Source organism: Bos taurus, chromosome 2 (genome assembly GCF_002263795.3).
Source record: "Bos taurus isolate L1 Dominette 01449 registration number 42190680 breed Hereford chromosome 2, ARS-UCD2.0, whole genome shotgun sequence".
Classification (NCBI taxonomy): Eukaryota; Metazoa; Chordata; class Mammalia; order Artiodactyla; family Bovidae; genus Bos; species Bos taurus.
Window position 1 is genome coordinate 129,802,257 of NC_037329.1, and position 27,424 is coordinate 129,829,680.

At 37.2% G+C, this 27,424-nt stretch overlaps 1 protein-coding gene across 2 annotated transcripts in view; it reads right to left on the bottom strand.

The window, feature by feature from the left end:
- The window catches only part of KDM1A (lysine demethylase 1A), a 66,346-nt gene that overhangs the window by 32,322 nt on the left and 6,600 nt on the right, over nt 1-27,424 (bottom strand). Inside the window, exons 2-4 of one of the 2 annotated variants that reach the window (XM_005203319.3) lie at nt 22,891-23,056; nt 8,497-8,556; nt 1,630-1,763 (exon numbers count right to left, since the gene is read on the bottom strand). In XM_005203319.3, the coding sequence (XP_005203376.1) occupies nt 1,630-1,763; nt 8,497-8,556; nt 22,891-23,056 (360 nt within the window). The remainder of the gene's footprint in view (nt 1-1,629; nt 1,764-8,496; nt 8,557-22,890; nt 23,057-27,424) is intronic. The other variant, XM_002685717.5, reaches the window with a different exon arrangement.

Below are 27,424 nucleotides of genomic sequence, written 5' to 3' on the forward strand. Positions count from 1 at the left end.
TCACTACTACACAAACCTACCAATCACTCTAGCTAAATGGCATCTAACAATCCAAATTTAGCAGTAGTTCTACAATCTAATGGTCAAAATAAAGATGTTAGTGGTGAATAAAAAGACATCTCTGAGTATTTATTCAGCTATATCCAAAATAGCTGAAATTCAACATGAATTTCTTCTACTCTTTCACCGGAGTATAACTAATGGAGCTTCCCTGGTGGCTCGGCCAAGCAGGTAAAGAATCTGCCTGCATTGCAGCAGACCCTGGTTCAATCCCTGAGTCGGGAAGATTCCCTGGAGAAAAGAATGGCTCTTGCCTTGAGAATTCCAGTATTCTTGCCTTGAGAATTCCATGGACAGAGGAGCCTGGCAGGCTACGTCCATGGGGTCGCAAAGAGCTGGACACGACTGAAGTGACTAACATTTTCACTTTCAGAGTTTAACAAATATGTTCTGACAGTATACAGTTAAAGAATTTCTGATGGGACTTCCCTGGTGGTCCAGTGGCTAAGACTGTGTTCCCAAAGCAGGGTACCTGGGTTTGATTCCTAGTCAGGGAACTAGATCCCACAGGCCAACTAAGACCCCAGGGCAGCCAAATTTAAAAAAAAAAAAAAAAAACTTCAGATGAATAAAGAATGTAAAAGAAAAATTCACAGAAGAAATACGAATGACTAACAAATATGAAAAAGCCATCAGTCTAAGTAATCAAAGAAATGGAAGATAAATGAAATGATCTTGGCCTACTACAGCAGCAAAGATTATCATCAATCAGACCATAAAATCTGCCTGCAATGAAGGAGACCTGAGTTCAGATCCCTGTGTTGAAAAGATCCCCTGAAGAAGGCAATGGCTACCCACTCCAGTATTCTTGCCTGGAAAATCCCATGGACAGAGGAGCCTAGTGGGTTACGGTCCATGGGGTCGCAAAGCGTTGGACATGACTGAACAATTAACACTTTCACTTTCACTCAATGAGGGCATTAACTGGGTCAGGTTCTCGGGGAAGTAATCTGACAACATGTATCAAATCTTAAAAAGTGTTCATACTTTTTGAGAAAGTAGTTTTCCTTCTAGAACTCTATCTAGAATTCTATCATAAGGAAATAATCAGAGATGAGAGTCAACAATGTATAAAGCTGTTCAGAGCTTCACTTTAATAAGTAAAATGGACATTTAACTGCCCAACAGTTAAAAGTATGACCCACCTATCAAATAAATATTACACAGATATTAAAAACAATCATTTAGCCAGAGGAAGATGATGACCCAGATGAGCAGAACAGAATAAGGGCTTCTCTTATGCTGAGAAGGAAAGACAAAGTGATTATTTTTAAAGTATATTTTTAAAAAGCTTATAAAGATTCTTATTGTGTGTTTATAAGGCTACTGAAGAATGAAAAGAATCCAAAGAATGCATGGAAGGAGGATCTCAATTTTGTAAGAAAAATTATATACATTTAAAAAAATACCTAGAGGAAAAAAACTAATTTTTAACAGTGTTTATCTCTGGATAATAGTATTATAGATAACTTAAAAATTCTTTCCTCTCTACTTTCCCCCCTGTATTCTATATAAAATAATATGTACCTTTTAGAATTCAGGTGGGAAAAAACTAACAAGGAAACTTACTGTGCGATTTCTAATGAACAGAAAAACCTTCTGGGTCTGCTGTGGTCCACTGATGATATCCGGAAAACAGGCTGCTTCTTGAGAAGTCATCCGGTCATGAGGAAGTCTACTCTGGAAAGCTGCACCCTCCACACCTAGCAAAAAAAAGCAACGGGTTTCTGGGAAACGTGCAAGTGAATATAGAACTAGGGATAATGATTATGCCTCCAACTCCTTTTCTGCCTGAAGAACTTCTGTAGCGCTTTGGCTTGTTCACAGACTGATCTCACTTCCTTTTTAAAAAAAAAAACAAACTTTCAATTTGCTCAAAAGCTGAAACACCCTTAAAAAGTAGTCATTCTTTTGAGCTTAACATTCCTAAAATCAGTTTACTAATGAGAGAAACAATATACGTTAAAAAACGTAACAAGGCATTTAGAATCTTTTCTTCATCCACAAAAAGCTTTAAAATACTTGAGGACACTCTTAACTAAAATTAGCACTATTAACATTATACAATAAATTTTAAAACTAAAGAACAAGAGTAAAGGAGAAAAGACTAACAAGAAAGCAAAAGAGGCTATGGAATGAAAAACACAATCACATACTTTTTTTAGGACAACAACAGGGAACATGAAGAGGATCTAACATTTAATAACGAACATATGGTCTCATTAACAGCACCATCCACTAGTTCTCATAATTCAACTGCTGGCAAGCAGTGAGAGAAACGAAGGCGACTACAATGAAGAGACAAAAGAAAGCAAGAAATCCATCTTTTCTGGTAGAAACACTATAAATGCCTTACTATTAACTGCAAGTAAAATATGTTACTGCATATACTATATTAGTCAGTTCAGTTCAGTCGCTCAGTCGTGTCCGACTCTTTGTGACCCCATGAATCGCAGAACGCCAGGCCTCCCTGTCTATCACCAACTCCTGGAGTTCACTCACACTCATGTCCATCGAGTTGGTGATGCCATCCAGCCATTTCATCCTCTGTTGTCCCCTTCTCTTCCTGCCCCCAATCCCTCCCAGCATCAGAGTCTTTTCCAATGAGTCAACTCTTCGCATGAGGTGGCCAAAGTACTGGAATTTCAGCTTTAGCATCAGTCCTTCCAATGAACACCCAGGACTGATCTCCTTCAGAATGGACTGGTTGGATCTCCTTGCAGTCCAAGGGACTCTCAAGAGTCTTCTCCAACTCCACAGTTCAAAAGCATCAATTCTTTGGTGCTCAGCCTTCTTCACAGTCCAACTCTTCACATCCATACATGACCACTGGAAAAACCACAGCCTTGACTAGACGGACCTTTGTTGGCAAAGTAATGAATGTCTCTGCTTTTGAATATGCTATCTAGGTTGGTCATAACTTTCCTTCCAAGGAGTAAGCGTCTTTTAATTTCATGGCTGCAGTCATTCATCTACAGTGATTTTGGAGCCTCAAAAAATAAAGTCTGACACTGTTTCCACTGTTTCCCCATCTGTTTCCCATGAAGTGATGGGACCAGATGCCATGATCTTACTTTTCTGAATGTTGAGCTTTAAGCCAACTTTTTCACTCTCCTCTTTCACTTTCATCAAGAGGCTTTTTAGTTCCTCTTCACCTTCTGCCATAAGGGTGGTGTCATCTGCATATCTGAGGTTATTGATATTTCTTCCAGCAAACTTGATTCCAGCTGGTGCTTCTTCCAGCCCAGCGTTTCTCATGATGTACTCTGCATAGAAGTTAAATAAGCAGGGTGACAATATACAGCCTTGACGTACTCCTTTTCCTATTTGGAACCAGTCTGTTGCTCCATGTCTAGTTCTAACTGTTGCTTCCTGACCTGCATATAGGTTTCTCAAGAGGCAGGTCAGGTGGTCTGGTATTCCCATCTCTTTCAGAATTGTCCACAGTTTATTGTGATCCACACAGTAAAAGGCTTTGGCATAGTCAATAAAGCAGAAATAAATGTTTTTATAGAACTCTCCTGCTTTTTCGACGATCCAGCGGATGTTGGCAATTTGATCTCCGGTTCTCTGCCTTTTCTAAAACCAGCTTGAACATCTGGAAGTTCACGGTTCACATATTGCTGAAGCCTGGCTTAGAGAATTTTGAGCATTACTTTACTAGCGTGTGAGATGAGTGCAATTGTGCGGTAGTTTAAGCATTCTTTGGCATTGCCTTTCTTTGGGACTGGAATGAAAACTGACCTTTTCCAGTCCTGTGGCCACTGCTGAGTTTTCCAAATTTGCTGGCATATTGAGCGCAGCACTTTCACTGCATCACCTTTCAGGATTTGGAATAGCTCAACTGGAATTCCATCACCTCCACTAGCTTTGTTCATAGTGATGCTTTCTAAGGCCCACTTGAGTTCACATTCCAGGATGTCTGGCTCTAAGTCAGTGATAGTACTACATATACATATATATAATTTATTTAACAAGTGTAAGTCTTAAATTGGGTATTAAATTGAAATTTTTATAAGCTGGGGGTTAAGTACATCTTTATAAGATGTCCTAAGAAATACATTTCATATATTTTACTTTTATTTCTAAGATGATCTTCCCCTGCTAGTCCAGGGGTTAGGATTTGGTGCTCTCTATCTAGGGTGATCTTATAAATATACACTTAACCATCAGCTTCTGCACATATCAAGACACAATTTAAAGAGTTTAAAAATTCAGTACCATTGAAGTAATTATGTAAGTAATAAAATAGGTACCAGATATCCATATTTAATCATTTAAAAGCACAAAAAAACAAGAAGTTGAAAGCACTGATGATGGAAGCAACACTAAAGAAAAGGCATTGGTGAGATCAGGAGAACAAAGAGAAGAAAGCAGGCAAGGTGGGGCTCAGAGAACCACAGTTAAGCTACTGAGGCACTGTTTCCGTAAAGACGTCTAAACATGATTTAGAAAAAACAATGATTAACAAGAGGATAAGCAAAAATTCCCAATGCTACTGTACATTAGGGAATGCTGTTCTTGGAGACAAACATTAAAACCCATTCATCCACAGTAAGTAATGAGGGCACAAATAATGTATTCACAACATTAGATCAAATTAACAATCCTCATAGTCAATGAATCACAACCTAAAATTAAAGACTCTCAGGGAAATTATTCTCTAAGAAAAAAACAAAGAATAACGGCCATACTGTGGAGGGTACAGCAGGAAATCAAGGCATGAAAAGAAGAAATGCTGACTATCAGAAGTAAACTGACAGTTTCTGTAAACTGAAAGTTTCCAATACTTTACAGCTTCCAAGTCCCCAGTCCTGTATTCCGAAATCATAATAAACTAAACGAAAAATAAAGCCAAGTCTAAAAACATGTTACATTTATAAGAAATATTATCTACTCAATTACCCTGAGTATTTGAACCAAATATAGGTTATATCTTGGTATATTTCACGAGTGTATATTATTAACAAGAAAACCAATGAACTCTATAAACTTTACTTTTCCTTCCCCAAAACAGGGTAGTTTTCTTTCTTAGATATATATCTGTTATACATATGTTTAATAAGTGGTCCCTGACTATCAATGCCATTGCAAAATACTACTGTCATGACAGCCAGAAAAACCATGTGTGTGTGTGGGGGGGGTGGGGATGGGCGGGGGGAGACCCACTAAATTTTACATTATATATGGTTTCTCATTCCAAGTGTTATAATTTGAGAAATCTGGAGAAAATGTAACAAGAAATTTTATATCAGTCATGAGTTTTAAATTATCTTTTGATCAAACATCAAAAGTTTAACAAAAGGAATTAAAGAAGCCCAAAGTTGTAACATTAATGTACATGTGGAATAACAATATTCTCCATCCCTAACTTCTGCATAATAGCTAAAAAAAAAAAACCCAATTATTCTTAAAGTTAAAGTTTTAAAACATGAAAAACGGACTAAATTACTAAAAATTACTTTAGTAATTACTAAATTACTAAAAATCTCAGTAATTACTGCCTTCCTTCTAGCTTTTAAGGATGAGACTAGTATTTCAGAGAAGGAAACCATTATCAAAATCAAGATGAAAAGTACAAGATTTAAAAATCTAACTTTTCCCCAAAGAAACAAAAAATTTGGAAATTAAACTGCTCAGAAGCTAAATCAAAACATTCTTTCTTTTACAAATATTGCAAAATGAACAGACTGCTATCTCCTTTAACGGGGAGAATCTTACAGAATACAATTGTCTTTAACAATATCATTATTAAAAGTATCAGTAGTACACACAATTCACAAGTAATTTACACTTGGCTCTGGAATAGTTTTATACTTTGGTGTCTGTGTGTACTTAACAGAGCCTGGTATTCTGGAAATTCAGAATGTTTCAAAGACATTTTTAAAAGCCCCAAGGTTGCCTACATACCAGTCTTGCCCTCTGTTTGTCTTACCACTTCAACACAGGATATTTCCAGCATCACCTTTCAAAATGCAGTCATGCTAAAGCTTAACTGCCCTGTCTAAGGGTCTGACTGGCTCATACTTTCTCTGAAAACAAAGTAAAAGTAGTTACATATTTAAGGGAATGACTTAGACCTTTCTGGATCTATTAATTAGACAGAAAAAGGGAGGGGGAAAGTGAGGCTCTAGGACCTCCACTCCATGAAACCATTTCCCCCCAATTCTGTTAGAACACAGGCAGCATCTTGAATAAAGTAACAGAGATATGACAACAGAAAAGAAAAGAAGAACTCCATGAGAGTTTCTTGGCTTTCCCACCTTCATTAAAGTAGATAAAATTTACCTATAACTAGATTTCTAGCTAAAGGATGGAAACAAGAGCCTGCTAAGAAGTACATATGAACTTCCTAAAATTAGTAACTACAGAGGCACCACATGTTAGTGTTAGTCAGTCAGGTCTGACTCTTCAACCCCATGGACAGTAGCCCGCCAGGCTCCTGTGACCATGGGATTTTCCAGGCAAGAATACTGGAGTGGGTAGCCATGCCTTCTCCAGGGGATTTTCCCGACCCAGGGATCAAACCTGGGTCTCCTGCACTGCAGGCATATTCTTTACTGTCTGAGCCATCAGGGAAGCCCTGATGCACTATATCCAGTCTACTAATAGCTTAAAAATAAAAGAATAAAAAGACAGAAAAAGGAAGAAAAAGGGGAGCATTTCTTACACTTTAGATTTTTAATTTTTAGGGTAAATGCACACTTTAAATGATTCTATGAGGCAGAGTGTAAGGAACAGTATATGCATAAGAAACAAGACCCCTGGGTTCTCACTCCTCCACTGCTGGTATATTCCCGGCAGAGTCATTTAACTTTGTGTTTCAGGACCTAAATGATAAAACAGGGGTGATACAAATACCATATGTTTGAAGGCAGAAAACTAGGTAAGATGACCTCAAGTTCCCCACTAACTTTTAAGGTTTAGGATGTAAATACCAACTTGATGTGATTTTTTAAGGTCAAGATATGATACTGGTCCCAAGATACTCATGAAGGTCACATGGTTTTGTTAAGAGAAGAACACTGATTACTTATAAGCATACTTTTCTAACTCAGACTGATCATATCACAAATGCATGCTTCTGAACAAGCTGTACAAGATAAAGATCTAAAGAGACCTTGACGGGTTCCGAATAGTCACCACCATTCCTGGAAACACCTAAAGCTCATGTTCTACTAGTATTAAATTAGTAGCACCAGTTTTGTATGGAAGTCTGCTTTTACTTTCAGCAATACAACACACTGTTTCCTTAAGCGAAAGAGTAAATTTATTAATTATTCACGTAAAAACAAAAAGCAACAAGAAAACTCTATTTCTTCAAGATTAAAAGTTCTAAAAGCTATCCCTGCTCCTCGGCAGTTCCATGGAAGATCCAATCATGCATCATTTGATGAAAAGCATTGTTGAAGATTCATCTGCCAGATAAATGAGAATTTTAACTCCTCTAAGACAACCATGTACTGATTATCAAACTTCAATTCTTTGGACAGCATTTAAAGAAGTCTACTTCTAACATTCTGGATCCCCTAGATACTACCACTGAAGTATCTTTGATCCAAGAGAGTAAAATACAAATATTCCCTGGACCTGCTGTACACAAATTGTAATAATTTTGAAGTAGATTTAAGAGTTGAAAAGTGACAAACTCCAAAAATGATACCTATTCCAAGTCTATTAAAATGTACATGCAAAATAGTTTTGACCACTGGCATATACAATAACATCCTTTAAGAGGTAAAGGATGAAATCCAGACAACTCTACTTTGGATTCCTGGAACAAACTTTAACTGTTCCAAATGGGCCCCTATAAATCATTTAACCCTTTACTTTTTCCTAGAAGTTAAAAATCTCATAGTTTGGTCTGAAAATAAAGAGCACTTTGAGCAGACTTTTTTTAAAAAATTAATTTTCATGTGAGAAACAAAATGTTTAAAACTGAAAAATTAACTATGTAATAATGTTAGTTGAAAAAACTGTATCCAATACCACTTAACAATCATTTCTAAAGAGTCACTTGCCCACATAATTCCTTTGACTAATCTTAGAATGCCTTTCCATCTTATTTTTCAGTCTATGGCTTCCCCTCTCTGTGTATTATTAAGTTCTAGTTCTGTGTAAAGGTCCCATGATTCCTAAGCTGTGTTTTATATCATGTTTGCTGTTACTATAAAGTCTGCTGGGGAGAAAAGTACCCGCCATCTCCTCAAAAACATGAAGAAGAGTGGAGGGCTGAGATCGGCCTGAGGACTTCAAAAGATTTTGCTTGCCTTTGTTCTGGCTACACTTTCTATTATACTACTCTATCCTGTGGCTTATAGTTCTTCCCTTGCGCTTCTGGCTAAAATGTGGGTACCACAGCCAAAGACACTAGCAAGCATCAATCCCTGACTTGGCGGCTCTTGCTAAGTGGCAAGCATCTAATGCCACCCTCACCTGATGCTTGGCCGTCTCCATACCCTCCAGAACTGTCGTCTTGAAGTCCTCCTGCTTGCCCTGTGGAAGGAAAGAGGAGAACTCAGGGACCTTACTCCATAAATTGAGATAATATCTGGACATATAGTTGGGATAATATCTGGCCTAACAGTTGGTGACTCATGACTTCACCACCAACTAGTAAACCCATATTCAGAGAGCTCTTTCTTCTGGAATCAAGGCCCAGGGAATCACATTATAGTCTTCCAAATTCTGGTCAGGAAATGTCAACTTTGCATACTGATTCTTGTTGAAAGGTAGCAGAACAAAGTACATAGTATTTCTCATTGCTAAATCCTTGATGTCAGTCTTAACAGTTAAGACTGGATGGGGAAAAAGGGCTTCCAAATGTCTTACTACTTATTGCTAGACTGAGAGTGGGTGTGGTATGGGCTCTAGGATCTGGAGTTGCAACAATTCAGCATTCGCTCAATGTCTCTTAAACTTTACCTTTCTACCTAAAAAGTATATATATATATACACACATATATATATAAGAAAATAAGCAAAAGATGTAATTTTAATGAGAAATTCTCCCCTTGACTTCAAAGAAAGGATATTAACTACAAGATTCAGTTCCACAAGAAGTTTCATTCGCTATACATACTACACAGTGCCAGATGGGAACATGCCAGAGCTTCCTTAGAAAACTTTAAAACACAACATAAGACAGCTTGTAGTTATATGCCAAGTACTGGAGAGAGACACAAGGGGAAAGGCTGAAGCAGGGAAGATTGTGGGGGAGCATCTACCTCAAGCTACACAATAAGCCTGCTAAGAAATTTTCTGTATTAATTAATGTACAAATAGCTTCAAGAAAAGTATCACAGCTTGAAAGTTCAATCTGAGAAAGTTAGATCATCTTCAAGACTCTTCCAAAGTCAATCACCAAGACAGATGTAATGGTCATCTTAAGCTTCCAGCCACCTGATACACTATGGGAAAACCAGTGTGATCTTTGAAGATATGAGACACCATCCCCCAAAAATCTAAAACTTGACAAGCTTCATTCAACAGTTTAAAAAGAATCTCAACTAGAAAGCAGACTGAGTATTCCATCATTTGAGTTGAGAGAGCAGGAAAATACAACTAACATTACCCCCTTACTGTAAGAACGATCCTATGACTGTGGTAACACTTTCATCTTAAGTGTATGAAGGTATTCAGACATAAATGATTTTTTACAATGTTATAATATGCTGCGAGATGATCTGCTTTCAAAGGAGAATAGAATCTCATTCTAAAATTATTTCACATTGCTCTTGCATGAAGAGTGTCCTTTAGGTTCCAGAGGATTATGCTTCTCAGACAAGTTACAAGGTGTGTGATCTATTGTTTACAGCCTTTGGAAAAGGGCTTATACGTATGAAGAGATAACTCCAATTATGAAATCCAATCTGTAAACCTATCTTGAAAATGCAAGCTCTACATTTAATATTTTAAAGTTTAAGTAAAAAAATGCTCATTCTTAATAAACACAGATTAATTAATTTAAAAAACTTTCAGAGTTGAAAAGTTTCTGAGTAAAAATTATTGTCATAATTTTGTTTGGTTCCAAAATAGAACCAAACTAGATCAGAAAATTAAACTATATTTTAGAAAAGAGAGGAAAGGGGCTCAAAACAATGAAATCATTTCCAAGAAGAACATTTAGGTATTAGAAATAATAATATAGCTCTTTCGCAAATTATGTTCCTGGATTAACAAAGAATGAAAATAACCATCTCTTGTCATGATGGCATCTGATCACTTCTTAATGAGTAAAAACAAAAAACACCTTCAAGCCTGCCATTAAGTATTAATTATTTTAATCCTTCCTATTTCTATGATTTTCCTTCTTCTCCCACTACATGTCATACAACATGCTATGTACTTTATTGACCAATTTTTTCTATCAATGGTACTTCATAGAAATATGGAGTTCTTACCCCTGACTTATGTACTCAGAAGGTCAACAAGGTAAGGCAATCTTTTTGGTCTTCTGGTTTTGAAGAGTAACTAACAAAATTCTTATAAAGACACTGTTTTCTTTTTTTTTTTTTTGAGACTGTTCTTTGATTAAAAAAAAAAATTGTAGGAGAAACAAGGAAAATATTCAATATCCTAGAAAGATTTTTAAAAGGTATCTCTTATAGCAGCAGTCAAAAAAAAAAAAAAGAAGTGAAACTCTGGGGTATTACTTAAGCAGAAAAACAGGAGAAAACGAAGCAGAAGGTGATATAAACATGTAAGAAATGATGAAAAACAAAAAGTGCTTTAAATTAGGTAAATGAACAATACATCTCTTGACAAACACTGATAACCTGTTTGAAAGTAAAGATAAGGTTGCTGTTTTCTCTCTAATCACAATATACTCATGAGTATTGTGATGGTGAATACTTCTCCAAGACAGTAGAAAACAGCATCATCTTTATTAGTGGTATTCTAGGCCAATTCTTCATCTTCTTTTTTTTTTTTTTGCACTTTACTAGCTCTCAGATTCATTTTGCCAGAATGCTATATAATATTTAAAGCACAGAATCATGCAATACAATTGGCATAAGAAACAGTTTTATAATTACATATTAATTTCCTTTATTTTTTAACAGAGTATTAATCATTTCATTAAGAAAATACACACAAAAATGGGGCTTCCCTGGTGGCTCAGATGGTAAAAAAAAAAAAAAAAAAAAATCTGCCTGCAAAGTAGGAGGACCCAGGTTCAATCCCTGGGTCAGGAAGCTCCCCTAGAGAAGAAAATGGCAACCCACTCCAGTATTCTTGCCTGGAGAATTCCATGGACAGAGAAGCCTGGTGGTCTATAATCCAGGGGGTCTCAAAGAGTTGGACATGACTAAGTGACTAACACTTACACTTTCACATAGAAAAATGTTTGCAGCTAACTTTCCATCCAAGTAGCGTCTCTGACTAGAACACGTAAAATGCTGTATTCATTTGTTCTTTGGGTCTTTCGGGCCTAGAACTTTTCTTCTTACAGTGGTACAAAGACATGGAACATCAGGCAAATATGGTTTTTGTTTTCCATGAGCTCAAATCCAAAACAGAAGACAAAATTACACAAAGCAACTTTTTAATATTAACTTAATTTGGCATTCCTGCATGAGAATACTTCCTGTTGTTTTTACCTCACTTCCCTCCACCACACACACACACAATTCTCAAGTCTGAAGCACAGACTCTTAACACAGTTTATTTGTGCATATTTTCTCCAAGTTGAAAATCTTTTCGGTTTATTTTACATAGCAGTCTTTCAGTCATCCTCTAGTAAATCTGCAAATATGTTAAGTTATTCTTGAAAAACAGTGAAGTATTTTAGTTATAGTCACACTACTGAGTATTTTTTCATCTTAATTCAAGCTCTCATCTTAATTCAAAACTGTTAATTTAAAATTCATACTCTTACAACATCTTCAGAGGAAGTCTGTTGCTTCCAAATATTTTCATTTAGCCAGGCATGGAAGTGAGAATTACTGGATTATTGTTCCCATTAACATACTAAACAACATATTCATCATATTTTGACTAGTTTCTTGGAAACACATTGATAATTTTTATAAACATTTTGACAAACTTCTAAATCTTAGAGGAAGCAATCGTTTTTAAACAGAAAATCAATTAATCAAAATTTTACAAAATTTACAGAATAAAAATGACTGCCAAGGATTGACTTCAATCAAACTAGCAAAGGAAAAAAAAAATTTTCAATAAACCATCTTTGAATACACAAGTGTCTACTATATTAACACTCAAGTTGAATTTCTTAATAACCTCACAAATTTAATGTTTACTGAAAACCCAAACAAAAACTGCCATGCACAAAATCAAAGGTAGAATAGTGTGTGTGTGTGTGTGTGTGTGTGTGTGTGCGCGCGCGTGCGTGCACCCGCGCGGGCACAGGCACACTCAGTTGTATCCAACTCTTTGTGACCCCATGAACTGTAGCCTCCCAGCCTACTCCAGGGGATATCCTTGACCCAGGGATCTAACCTGAGTCTCTCCTGCCTCCTGCATAGGCAGGCAAATCCTTTACAACTACACTACCCGGGAAGACCTGAGTGCCTACTTTCAAACGGTTTACGATCTACTTGGGGAAAGATGAAAAAATACCCAGAAACTTTTATTTTTTAAGAGGAAACAAGTACAGACTTGGGGGAATCATTGAAGCTTTTCTGAACAAACCCAGAGAGATTTGGAGAGACTGGGGGTGGGGGGAGCAGTGAAACCACTGGCATGGGCCGAAACATTTACAAAAGCAAGGAGAAAAGCAGAGATATGGTATGTGCAAAGAACTGCACACAGCATGCTGCTTAATGAAGGAGATGATCTCAAAGAGCAGTGGGAAACACACAGGATAGGCAAAAATGTACCCACTTCAGGGCCAAAACTTAAACTTGGTCTTATTAGTAATGCAGGAGAACAGTATGATTTTTACCAAGAAAGCAATAAAACAGTGACATTTTAATTAAACTAATCTGGTCACTTTGTACCAGATAGATCAGAGGGTAAAGGTGATCTAGATGAAGGAGATTCAATAGAAAGACTACTGAAATAATTTGGATATGAAGCAAAATCCACTAAAATTAAAAGGGAGACAGTAAAAATGGATGAGGCATATAACAAGTTGAAGAAACTGTGCACAGGAAGACACGACTTTTCAAGAGATTTGATGAAAGAGATAAGGGAATTTCAAGATGACTGCAAGCTTCCAAAGTTCAGGAGAATGGACTTCAGTAATAATAAAATGTATAAACAGTAAATCTGGGAGACAGCTTAGTAAAATTAAATGGGCTCAGACAGTAAAGCGTCTGTCTACAATGCAGAAGACCCAGGCTCAATCTCTGGGTGGGGAAGATCTTCTGGAGAAGGAAATGGCAACCCACTCCAGTACTCTTGCCTGGAAAATCCCATGGATGGAGGAGCCTGGTAGCCTACAGTCCATGGGGTCGCAAAGAGTCGGATACGACTGAACGACTTCGCTTCACTCTAAAGATGGTGGGAAATTAAAGACTGGAGCTCACAAGTGAGAATGGGACTAAGAAATTTTAAATTAGCATGGAGGTAAAAGAGTCTGAAGCAGCTATATGTTAATCTCATAAGGAAAGACACAAAGAGGAACTGGTCCATGTAAATGACAAAAAAAAAAAATTGAGAAAAATTGAGTTATTGGTGACCAGCACCAACCACTTCATGCTGCCTTTCTATCCTTGCTTTAGTGAGAGGTGGCTTAAAAATGGTATATACTATTTTTTGCTAAGTTTTCTACTATGATTTTCAGCAGAAGAATAAATGATCTATAGCAGCTGAAAGAAATATAAGGGCTCAGAAAGGTAGATCTAAATTAGCCTAAAGGAGCCTCAGGGGTTCCTTTGAAGTACATCAAAGGTATTTAAAAACACCTTTTTCCAGGGGTCATGTATGGATGTGAAGAGTTGGACTGTGAAGAAAGCTGAGCGCCGAAGAATTGATGCTTTTGAACTGTGGTGTTGGAGAACACTCTTGAGAGTCCCTTGGACTGCAAGGAGATCCAACCAGTCCATCCTAAAGGAGATCAGTCCTGGGTGTTCTTGGAAGGACTGATGCTGAAGCTGAAACTAATACTTTGGGGTCTACCTCCTGCGAAGAGTTGACTCATTGGAAAAAGACTCTGATGCTGGGAGGGATTGGGGGCAGTAGGAAAAGGGGACAACAGAGGATGAGATGGCTGGATGGCATCACTGACTCGATGGACATGAGTTTAAGTGAACTCCGGGAGTTGGTGATGGACAGGGAGGCCTGCCGTGCTGCAATTCATGGGGTCGCTAAGAGCTGGACACGACTGAACGACTGAACTGAACTGAACTGAACAATGACCGATGGAGAAAGGAATGGCAATCCACTCCAGTATTCCTGCCTGGAGAATTCCATGGACAGAGAAGCCTGGTAGGCTACAGTCCGTGGGGTTGGACATGACTGAGCGACTAACACACACACAAAACACTGATCAATACTCTCCAACAAAATTAACCAAAACGAAATCTCCAATTAGAGCAGCAATTCTAGGGTTACACTGTTATTTAAATTAATGAACTAAGAATAGATAACCTTAAAGTCTGAAAAGCAAGAAAACTGCTGCCTGAGGTAGGAGCCTGCCTGGGATTTTTTCACTGTACTACTGGGAAAGGTGTAGCACAGATTTGCTCCAGAACTTAAACGTGGGATCAACTGAGAAGCTCAGCAGCAGGGATCCTACATAGAAGAAAGTAAAAGCCCTACAAGCTAGGGATGAAAGCAAAGCTTTTAGAAACCAATTGCAAGAACTGAGTTCTTCACATGTTATTTCCCTCCACATTGCATACAGCAGATTTTCCTTATTTTGTTGCAAAATCTTGGTTTGTAGTTTACTTTTCAAAATGTTGCAAGGAAAATCTACAATTTGGATGCTATGTTCCTCAACTACCAAGCTTAATCTATGTCCGAGTAGTTAAAAACAAAGCTTATTTTTATAGTTATTTACCTGCTTTTATAAAGGCCAATATGGAACTTTATTCTGGACCGGCTATTAAAAGAACCATTATACCTTTACACAACTGATAACCATGAATGTATTTCCCAATAGGAGAATTCCCTTTTCCTGCTCAGGTAGGTTTTTCAGAATTCTGGCTATCTGCACCTTCCTGGGTTATGATTAGATTAAATTATACTTCCATCTGAAGTATAATTTGAGTCTACGATACTATGAAAAACATACAACTTCTTAGAAATAAATTAATCATATGTACTCGTCTATCTTCAAATATCAGAAAATGCTAAAAAAATAGCAAAAGTAAAAACAATCCTACTTTCAAATGTTTAAAACCTCTGTGATCAGCAAATATGGCAAAATTTAACATGTTATATCTCAATAGTTGATACATAGGTTTACATTGTCAAGATTTGCCCTTCTTCTGATGATTTAACATATGAAAGCTTAAAGAATGATCTATCTTGCAAAGAAAGATCTATTCACATTACTGAAAATGGGCTTAAACACTTTCCAGTTTCCAAAAGTGACAGAATATATATGTCAACCTAATCCATAACCTCACCTGATTTTTTCCTGATTAAAATGCCAATCCAATGCAACTAGAGATTATCATACTAAGTGAAGCAAGTCAGAAAGACAAATACCATATGACATCACTTATATGTGTAATCTAAACTATAACACAAATGAACCTACCTATGGAACAGAATCGCAGACACTGAGAACAGTGTGGTTTTTGTGGCAGCCTTAGTGGTTGCCAAGGGAATGGGGTTTCAGGGCGGGATGGACTCAGAGCTTGGGGTTAGCAGATGTAAGCTGTTATATACAGAATGGATAAACAATAAGGTCCTACCGTATAGCATAGAGAACTATATTCAATATCCTGTGATAAACCATAATGGAAAAGAATACTAAATAAAGAATATACATATAACTAAACATATATATATTTGTACGTATAACTCAATCACTTTGCTGCGCAGCAGTAATTAATACATTGTAAATCACCTATACTTCAATAAAAATACCTCCACCAATCCACTTTATTCCTGGTTCAACTCTGTGTTTAATAAATTCAAGATGTTTGTACACAAAAGTGGAGTGCATATGTTCTCATCTGATCCTCATATCAAGACCCATTTTGCAGATGACAAAATCCTCACAAACTATCCTGCTCTTCTATTATCCATGATCACACCAAATAAACCATGGCAGCAAAAAGAATACAAGGAGATTATAAAAATAAAGTTGTTCAACTAAACAAATTACTGTTTTGCATTAATAGAAAATAAAGCAAAATAATAAAATAAAACCAGTCATTAAGAAAAGCAGCACAATCTCTAAAAGACCAAATGTAACTTGGTAGCATCTCATTCAAAGGTTCTTATCAGCCAAAAGCAGTAAACAGTTAAAAATCAAGGCTCTCAAACTGCTTCATAAAAGCCTAATTTCATTCTTTTATGTTTAAAGTACAACTTCCAAAATCCAATTTTGGGAAAAACATCTGAAAACAACTTCTGAGATCTCATCAAACTTTGAATACACTTTTACTGTATTGTTTCTTCATTACTGTCGATTAATATATCTATAAACCTAAACTGGACTGTGAATTTTTTGTAGGACTTAGTCTTCAGCCTTGAACCCTCAGAATCTAGCACCATGCCTGGAATAAAACATTATAGTTTTACAATTAATGTATGTAAAATACAGAGAATGAGCAGTTGCACATTTGAGGGAATCTTATTTTGTGTAGAAAATGTCTCTGTAATACATTTTTCTCTTTTATACTACCAATCCCCTTCCTTGTTGGGTTTGTTTGTTTTTTAATTCTTCCAGTAAGTAAAGAAGAATCTGAAGACTTCCTTCCTTTCCACCCTTTCTGCCTCTCTCTCCAAATTCTTATTCTATAATGTAACACTTAAGGGTATTTTGCCATTGACAATAATACAGCTGTATCTCATATCAAGCTACAAATTATCTAAGAGTGGGGACCATGTATTGGATAGTAATATACACGTTGGTCCATTTTTAGTCATCTCTCAAAATATAAAAATTTCGTTGAATTGATCTAGATTACCTTTTCAGGCTGTGACATTTTCCCCCAGATCTCTAGTAAGTTATTCTGGAGCATAGTTCCAAATCAGAACACTGAAATGATGCTATACAAAAAAAAAAAAAAGGCAAGAAAATTAATCCTAGGTCTATTTTCTAAATGTATGCATCACACGTCATATGATAAGAAAAATCAAATGATTTCAGGCACTTAGTTGACACTACAGGCCAAAATGGCAACATATACAACTCTTCAGGAATGAATTTCCTAGCAACTTCTATTAAATCTATAAAAGAGGGTCTGTTGCTGGGTATGGGGGCTGTGCACTTGCAGGCATGGACAGAGAGAAGCCTGGGATAAGCCAGTTGAGAGCACTTATAGCACAAAAAACAAAAATATTCACCTGAACTCTGACTGTAACTATCCATGCTGCTGAATCCAGCACTTTTACTGATTGCAATCAGTGTGACTGCCTCACAGAGAAGATGCCAGGGCATGTTGTAAACAAAGAAGAACAAAAACCTAAGGACCATTTACAAACATTGGGACTGACCACTGATTTTTCCTTTTGAAGGAAGGTCCATCTTCAGCTCTTCTCTGGTCAAATTTAATTGTATCAAGGTCTAAAGCATGATCCAAAAGATTCTGTCTTTTGGATTTTTGCTGAACCAAATAAAGCAATTCACCAAATATTTGGTCATCAATCTTTTGTCATATGGATATTTTCATTATATTATTACTTGTGATCAAATTTCACTCAGTTTTAAGCTAAATTCGTCAACCCATAAAGATACATTTGGTATATTTTCTATAAATTTAGTGGGTTTTTTTGGGTATTTTTACTACTTAAGGTTACATCTCCTTTTGTGTGATTTTTAAAATATACTTTCAATCTACAGCATGATTATTACAAGATCAAGGTCCTCAAATTATTAAAACTACACAAAATTGTCATACCAGTCTCTCGTGTCTCAATGTTTTATAATTTGCTTAATAGCTTACATCTCTTTCAAACACACACACCACACACTTCCAAAATTACCAGGTACAATAAAGAGAAATACTTTCCTTCCTGTTCTTACCAGAATCCTTAAACAAGGAGGTAAAGTGATTCTTCCCAGTCATTTAGAGTAGTCACTGACCAGCAAACAATATCTAACAAAATTGATTTAAAGAGTTAAACAATGGTTAATGGAAGGAAGCCTTCGAGTTTCATTATAGAGTATTAGCGTAGCACTGAGTCTGGAAAAATGGTACCCAAAAGACACATGCACACACATACATATATTTTAAACATACTTCTGATGTTTCTATTGAGAAATTCATTACCGTGAAGAAATCTTAAGACAGGCAACTTAATAACATATTTTAAATTTCATTTTATTTTAGAATACGTTTCCATAAAAGGGTTTGGGTTTGGGGAATAAAAGTCTTAAGCTATATACAACTAAGCTACCTCTAACCTCAAGAGTTCAGAGTTCCTAAACAGTAATCTCAAACCAGAGTCCCTAAATAGTAATCCAATACAAAATTTAAATCCAGGAACTACTAGTGAGATTTTCCTGGAAAATTTCAATTGCTGAAAAGCAGTGAAGGGGAAAAAAATTATGTTTTTGTATGAAAATAAAAAACAGTCTCAGGCCCTATCAGCCTGAAGGCGCCCGATCTCGTCTGAAAATAAAAAACAAAGTGCTAGCAAATTAGTTAACATAGTAAAACCTCACTGAGGAATAATCTAAGGTACAGAGGGTAACAATTGATTCAAAAGGGGAAGAAATCTTTTCTCCAACAGAAAGCTACTTTAACAGAGGGGCAATTATTTTAAATCAGTATGTAAACTCCAACTGAGATTTCATTCTATTTTATCAAAGCTCTACTATTATGTGACACCACTAATAACCAAACATGCAATGCCAAAGACAACCTGTTCAGGCTGAGTTGCCATGACTCCCCAAAACACAAACCACTTTTATCTTGATAGAAAAGGTTCTAGAAAACCAAATAAAACCATCATTTGTTAAAATATATTCAGAAGTGTACAGCAAATGTAAAAATAGATGGGAAATTTTTAAGAAAATAAATTAGGTGAATTTTAAATATAAGCAGCAATATTTAGTACAAAAAATACATTTACCCAAGTAACTACACGGAACTACATGCCACATTAAGTTATAATTAAAAACTGACAAATCTACAAACAATGTTTAACCCAGAACAGAAAGCTTTTTTCCCAAGTAAGTTCAAAGAGAAAAAAACCCAAACTTTTATTTTTTTGGTTGGGGGGAAGGGGCACATGGCACATGCTTGCGGAATCTTAGTTCCCTGGCCAGGGATCGAACACAGGCCCTGGCAGTGAAAGTGTGGGGTCCTAACCACTGGATTGCCAGGAAATTCCCAAAACCCAAACCTCTTATTTCTACAGAAATTCAACTTTGATATTGACAGCATTGTTCTTCTGATCAAGATCCAGTAAATTAAATTACTAAAAAGTCTAAAAATCATCTCTCCAATCCCAGTCTCTTTACTCCTTTACTTCCCCTTTAAATAGCAGATAGGTTGATTTTTCCAAAACATGTATTTTGGTAAACATCCTTTACTCAAAAGACCAGTGCTACTACCTCTGACCACATCCTCCCAGAGTTCAAAGGACATTAAGTTCAAATTCCTTAGCCTGGTACCCAAGGCTCCAACCTCCCCTTCTAGCCTCCTCTTAGAACTCTCCTAGAGGAATCTTCTCCAATCAAATCATTTGACCCACTGACTTCAGAATATCACATTGTGATTTCATAATTAACAAAACAGCTTATTCTAAAGATTAACACTATGGAAAGCAAAGCAAATTTTCTAAACATGTTTAAAAATTGGTAAGAATGAAATGTATTCAAACCTGCTATATTTTAAGAGACTAAGTTAACGTCTTGTTGTTGTTGTGCAGTAGCTAAGCTGTGTCCGACACTTGAGACCCCATGGACTGTAGCTCACCGGGCTCTTCTGTCCATGGGATTTCCCAGGCAAGAATACTGGAGTGGGCTGCCATTTCCTCCTCCAAGTTAATATCTAGTTATCACCTAAAATGACTGAAAAGATTTGGCACAGAACCAGACCTAGGGCTTCTCTGGGTGGCACAGTGGTTAAGAATCCACCTGCTAATGCAGGAGACACAAGTTTGGTCCCTGCTCTGGGAAGATCCCACATGCTGCATGGCAACTAAGCAGGCACACCACAACTACTCAGCCAGCGCTCCAGAGCCCAGGAGCCACAACTACAGAGCCCATGGGCCGCAACTACCGAAGTATGCCCTAAGCCTGTGCTCCGCAACAGAGAAGCCACCTCAATGACAAGCCCACGCATCACAGTGAAGGGCAGTCCCGCTTACCACAACTAGAAAAGATGGCACTCAGCAACAGAGACCCAGCACAGCTAAAGGTAAGTAAACAAATCTTCATATATAGATATATATATATACACACACATATAAAGAATCAAACCCACATTGTCTCTCAAGATTTTAAGATACCCATAGGACAAAGCCACCACTCATTCCTGAATGAAAACTTAAGTGACAGAACTAGTTCAGATAGGACACGAGATTTGGAAAACCTGGACAGTTTCTACGTATTTGAACTCCCCTGATAATATTTAATTATTCACCATGAGGACCCCAACTATTTCTAAATTCTGCAGGCCAGTAAGTTACCACTACTTTCCCAGGGAAAGTACTTTGCTAATACACCCTACAATGTTTTAAAAAATTTAAGTTGTTTTAGAGGAAAGATAACTACTTTCATAAGCACAAATGGTTAGAAGTTTTGGCTGTAATCAACAAACTTCTGAGCACTGAAGATACCCTAAACTTGAGAAAATTAACTTTCTCCAAATTATTAAACAGTTTAAAACTTGTTTAAACTAAACCACTGGATTAAAACGACTAGAACATAAAGGCATAACAAGAGTTCCACAGATCCTACATCCCTTTGCTAAGATATTTACTTTTTGTAGAAACAGTACCTGACATTTATGGGAAAAGAAAGCAAAATAAAAAACCTCTTTTACAAGAAAGAAAATCCTAAGACTTGGTTTAAAATTTTCAGAGGATTAAGTGTGTATCAACTTAACCAGTAAATCAGCTTCTTCCTGGAGACACTGACAACCACACAAAAAAGAGAGGGAGGCAGTATCAGAGATATCAGATTATCTGATTATTACCACGTGTTGCATAAGCAAATCTACAGCAAAGGCAGAAGAAAAGAAAGGCAAGAATCAAAGAAAGTTATAGAAGAAAGGGGCAGAGTCAAGGGGAGAGTTGGGAGTAAGGACAGAAAGAAGGGGAGAGAGCTAAATGTAAAAGACTAGAAAGAAGAGGAAAAATAAATCAACAAAAAGAGAGGCAGTGTTGCTGAGGTACATTTGCCACAAGGACATTACTCCCATATGCCACTCCTAGGAAGTAATTGATAAGTCATTTTAAGAAAGTCTTAGGAAAACCATTCTTAGAAAATTTGATTCTTAAGAAGAATTAAACCCAGAATCTTTTTCTAAATGCACTCAAATTGTATACTTTCATTACACTTACTTACAATTATTATAAATTATAAATTTTTATTTTTGAATTTTAACCTCAGAACCTGTTTGATAAGTTCTAAGTTTAAATTAATATCTGATTTGTTACACTCTCAAGTGATACATCAGTATTAATCCCTTTAAAAAAAATACAGTAACTTCTGGGTATTTATATAACATAATAAAGGAGAAAAACAGCAACAACCACAAAAAAACTAAAAAAAATGATAAAATTTCTTAAAGATAGTACGTCTTAATCAGGGTACCTATGAAAGTGATGCAACATACAACAGATGGGATCTGAAACAAGTACTTTATTTTTAAAAGGTGCAGAACTAAAAGAATTGGTGAGGTGAATGGGCCTGGAGCTGATACTGGAAATACAGAAAATATTTTAAAGAGAAGAACTAGTAAAAATCCAAAGTCAAGAGGAGTTAATGAAATGCCTTTAAAGGCAGAAGATATGAAATATTAACAAAGATTCTACTTTGGCTGGTCTTGCAAAACAAAAGGGCATTCCTGATTGGTCTGGGTATCTTCAGCAGGACTCATGAAGGGATGTTAGTGAGAATTTTTAAAGATGTTTATAGCTCTGAAAACAGTACCATAGACTCCAGCAATCTTTCCAGGTCACAGGAAGACTGTGACCTTAGAATCTCTTCATAGCCTTTTCTCACCACATTCTTTTGAGTACAGGGCTCAATAACTAAACGACAGGCATTCAGGCCTTTTCTTTTTGACTTTAGACTACATTTTACATTCGTTCACCAGAAAGACCCTCTTCAAAACTGATACACACCATGACAGTTTTATCAGAAAGTATCTAACCATAAAGTAAGTGGCACAATTTAGCTAGAATAATTTCTGAACCATTCTACCTCTAAATTCTGAATCAGAGTTACCAGTGAGAGGTTTGGTTCTTTGGGTTTGACTTTTGTATGTTTTCTCCAATTGTTCATTTTCTCCAACTTTCCAACTGCCTTACATAGCCATTATCCTTTTACCCTCCTTCTTTACTTTCCTCCTATATGTACAAATGCACACAAAAAGAATGTCAGTACCATTACGTATGTATATGTATGTGTGTAAACATGTATATGCACATATACACATACTAAAATACACACGGCCAATATCAGAGTATAAACCAAAGACATCAATAACATTGCAGAATAAGAGTAAATTCATTTATCCTTATTTCTAAGATAAAACAAAACTGTGGTTAGTTACTACAACTCACCAGATGGTTCCTCGGGCTCACTTTCATTTTCTTCCTCAGGTGGGGCTTGAGGGGGTGGTGGAGGAAGCTTCTTTTCCTTCTCCGCTTTAGCATTTCTCTCTTCTTCTGAATAATACTCGTCTTCTGAGAGGTTGGCCAAACTTTCATCCATCTCTCTATACTCTACCTATATGGAGATTATACCAGGGAAAGCTAAATACAGTGGACGTCTAAAGTCAGAAACTCAATTTGGAACTGTAAGTAAATGTGAATTGCTTTCTATCTTCAATTTTAAAAGGAAATAAGCAAATAACAAAGAACAGGTGAGCTCCTAACAGGTAACCGTTAAAACAAAATCACTCATGAAACAATCTTTTGTCAGTTCAGATTTAGCCCAAACTAACTTTCACATCATAGTACTGAAATTCAAATTAACGACTCTGAGGCTCTCTGCAACCTCAAACTGTTTGTGCGTGCATTTGTATGTACATATATGTTATGTTCACATACTGCAAGTTTCAACAACAGACTAAAATAGTCCTCAGTCAGACAAAAATACAGTCAACTAGAATAACAAGTCCGTCCAATGCCAATGTGTACTTCTAACTACTGTTCCATAGGAAATAGAGAAAAATAGGAAAACAGCAAAAGAATTTCAGAAACCAAATCAGAGGTGCGGATGGTGGGCAGGGAATAAAAGCTGCAAATGGCAACAGTCAAAAACAATAAACAGGTACCTATGCTTAAAGAAACAAAACACTGGTGACTCAAGAGAGTCGAATGATCACAGCAAAGAATCCATATGAACACAAACTAAGAAGTAAGTCATGGGGAAATGGAGACTACAAGCCTTACTAGTAATTAACACTGGTTATAAAGAGGAAATTCAGTCACAAGTAGAAAGAGGAAGCAGTCCTACTGAATGTTTTATTGTGGGGTAGAGCAATTTAGGATAGCGAAGATTATTATCGATCTATCTCTCTGCTAAAATGTGTAATGTGATATTACAAACAGTCATCAACCTTGTTCAGCTCAGTCGCAACCAACTCTTTGTGACCCCATGGACTGCAGCACAACAGGCTTCTCTGTCCATCACCAACTCCCGGAGTTTGCTCAAACTCATGTCCATCAAGTCGGTGATGCCATCCAACCATCTCATCCTCTGTTGTTCCCTTCTCCTTCTGCCTTCAATCTTTCCCAGCATCAGGGTCTTTTCAGATGAGTCAGTTTAAGGTGGCCAAAGTACTGGAGTTTCAGCTTCAGCATCAGTCCTTCCCATGAATATTCAGGACTGATTTCCTTTAGGATGGACTGGTTTGATTTCCTTGCAGTCCAAGGGACTCTCAAGATTCTTCTCTAACACCACAGTTCAAAAGCACCAAATCTTTGGCGCTCAGTTTTCTTTATAGTCCAACTCTCACATCAAGACTACTGGAAAAACCATAGCTTTGAAAAAAGACTAAAATAGTCCTCAGTCAGACAAAAATATAGTCAACTAGAATAACAAGTCTGTCTAATGCCAATCTGTACTTCCAATTACTATTCCATAGGAAATAGGAAAAACACCTTGGAACACTGTCAAATCATCATTTCGACTCCCATCCCAATAAAGATTTCAAGAAGCCACAGAAACAACAGCTCTCTATCCTGGATTCAATGAAAAGACAAAATGAATAAAATAAACAACTTACTGGCTGTGGAGACAGGGCAAGGACAACATGGCTTCCACATAAACACAGCTAACTTATTAGGCTTCTGAAATGCGAAATCTTGTGGATCAGAGAGAGTATAATCTATTTTAATTTTTAAATATCTCTGAAATAGCTCCAGATGGCTGGCTGCTATTATTTTTTTTTTAAATGACGTGACCACAGATTTGGGGAGTCAGTAGCTAAGGGAGTAGACATAAGAGTTTTACTGAAAACATGGATTGGATTAGAAAATGGAAACAATTATGGATAAATTGAACAGTTTTGATGTGCTCTAAGAATCTTATTTAACACATGAATTTATCTATCAAACACTAAACATTGAGAACACGGCACAATGGAGAAAATGATTGTAAATGAGTCTCTCTGTCCTTAATAAGCTGAAACTCTAGTGGCAAACAAAATAAACTTGATCAGGTAAACATCTCATAGAGATTTTACAATCAAATCTCCCAGAAATGTAGATACTTGGCTTAAAGCTCAACATTCAGGAAACTAAGATCATGGCATCCACTTCCATCGCTTCATGGCAAATAGATGGGGAAACAATGGAAACAGCGGCTGACTATTTTTCTGGGCTCCAAAATCACTGCAGATGGTGACTGCAGCCATGAAATTAAAAGACACATACTCCTTGGAAGGAAAGTTATAACCAACCTAGACAGCATATTAAAAAGCAGAGATATTACTTTGCCAACAAAGGTCCATCTAGTCAAGGCTATGGTTTTTCCAGTGGTCATGTATGGATGTGAGAGTTGGACTATAAAGAAAGCTGAGGGCTGAAGAACTGCTGTTTTTGAACTGCGGTGTTGGATTCTTGAGAGTCTCTTGGACAGCAAGGAGGTCCAACCAGTCCATCCTAAAGGAAATCAGTCCTGAGTGTTGAAGCTGACAATACTTTGGCCACCTGATGTGAAGAGCTGACTCATATGAAAAGACTGATGCTGGGAAAGATTGAGGGCAGGAGGAGAAGGGGATGACAGATGATGAGATGGTTGGATGGCATCACCGACTTGATGGACATGGGTTTGGGTGGACTCTGGGAGCTGGTGATGGATAGGGAGGCCTGGCGTGCTGAGGTCCATAGGGTCGCAAAGAGTTGGACACGATTGACTGACTGAGCTGAACTGAAACTTTATCCTATTTGACTGAGATAAACTACAGAACAGACCTCAGGGTAATGGGTAAAGCAGCAAGGAGGGGAAAAAAGTTTCAGAGAGGGAAGGGGTTAGAAAATGTAATATATGTTTACAGTATGTAGCCTCCTTTCTCCTTTTACCCCTCAACAATGCTTGACCCCTCTGTCTCCAAAATTCAGCCCTTTAATCCCCCTGCGTATCAGTCCAAAACATTCAATGAATAATCACTTAACAAGGGCCTACTATGGAACTGGGCAATATGCAAATTCTGAGACAAAGACCAACAGTAAGATCCTCTCTACTGCAGTAGTTCAGCTTTTGCCTAAGACATCAAGCCCTTTGAAGGAAAAAAGAATACAAGATTAAAGTTAAGTTCTAATACTCTGGACACCTGATGTGAAAAGCCAACTCACTGGAAAAGAGCCTGATGCTGGGAAAGACTGAGGGCAGGAGGATAAAGAGGGGACAGAGGATGAGGTGGTTGGATGGCATCACTGACTCAATGGACTTGAGTTTGAGAAAACTCTGGGAGATAATGAAGGACAGGGAAACGGACACGACTGAGCAACTGGTCAACAACATAAAATTCTATTTTGTAAAAAAGGATTTTTCCACTTGCTAAAAAAAGTTTAAAAACCATCTGAAAGAATCATACAAACTCTAAAAAATAAAAACTGTCACCCTGAGAAAAAGAATGGATGCTGTGAACACAAACAATTGGGACTCATTTGTGTGCTGTGCTAAGTGGCTTCAGTTGTTTCTGACTCTGTGCGACTCCATGGAGTATAGCCTGCCAGGCTCCTCTGTTCACGGGATTCTCCAGGCAAGATTATTGGAGTGCGTTGCCATGCCCTCCTCCAGGGAATCTTCCCAACCCAGGGATCAAACCCGCATCTCTTAAGTTTTCTGCACTGGCAGTTTGGTTCTTTACCAGCGGCACCAACTCAAAAGACTGAATGCTCTGAACACAAAGGATTGGGAATCTTTTATCCTTAAGTAAAATTCTCTGCTTATTTAACTTGTATGTAGAGCACATTATGTGAAATGCTGGGCTGGATGAAGAACAAGCTGGAAACAAGGTTATTGGAAGAAACATCAATAACCTCAGATACGCAGATGACACCACCCTTATGGCAGAAAGCAAAGAGGAACTAAAGAGCTTCTTGATGAAGGTGAAAGAGGAGAGTGAAAAAACTGGCTTAAAACTCAACATTCAAAAAACTAAGATCATGGCATCTGATCCCATCACTTCATGGCAAATAGATGGGGAAACACTGGCAACAGTGACAGACTTTATTTTTCTGGGCTTCAAAATCACTGCAGATGGTGACTGTAGCCATGAAATTAAAAGATCCTTGCTCCCTGGAAGAAAAGCTGTGACAAAACCTAAACAGCATATTAAAAAGCAGAAACATTACTTTGGGGACAAAGGTCCATCTAGTCAAGGCTATGGTTTTTCCAGTAGGCATGTACGGATGTGAGAGTTGGACCATAAAAAAAGCTGAGCACCGAAGAATTGATGCTTTTGAACTCTGGTGTTGGAGAAGACTCCTGAGAGTCCCCTGGACTGCAAGGAGATCCAACCAGTCCATTCTAAAGGAAATCAGTCCTGTATACTCACTGGAGGGGCTAGGATGATGCTCCAATACTTTAGCCACTTGATGGGAAGTAGCCAACTCACTGGAAAATACAGATGCTGGGAAAGAT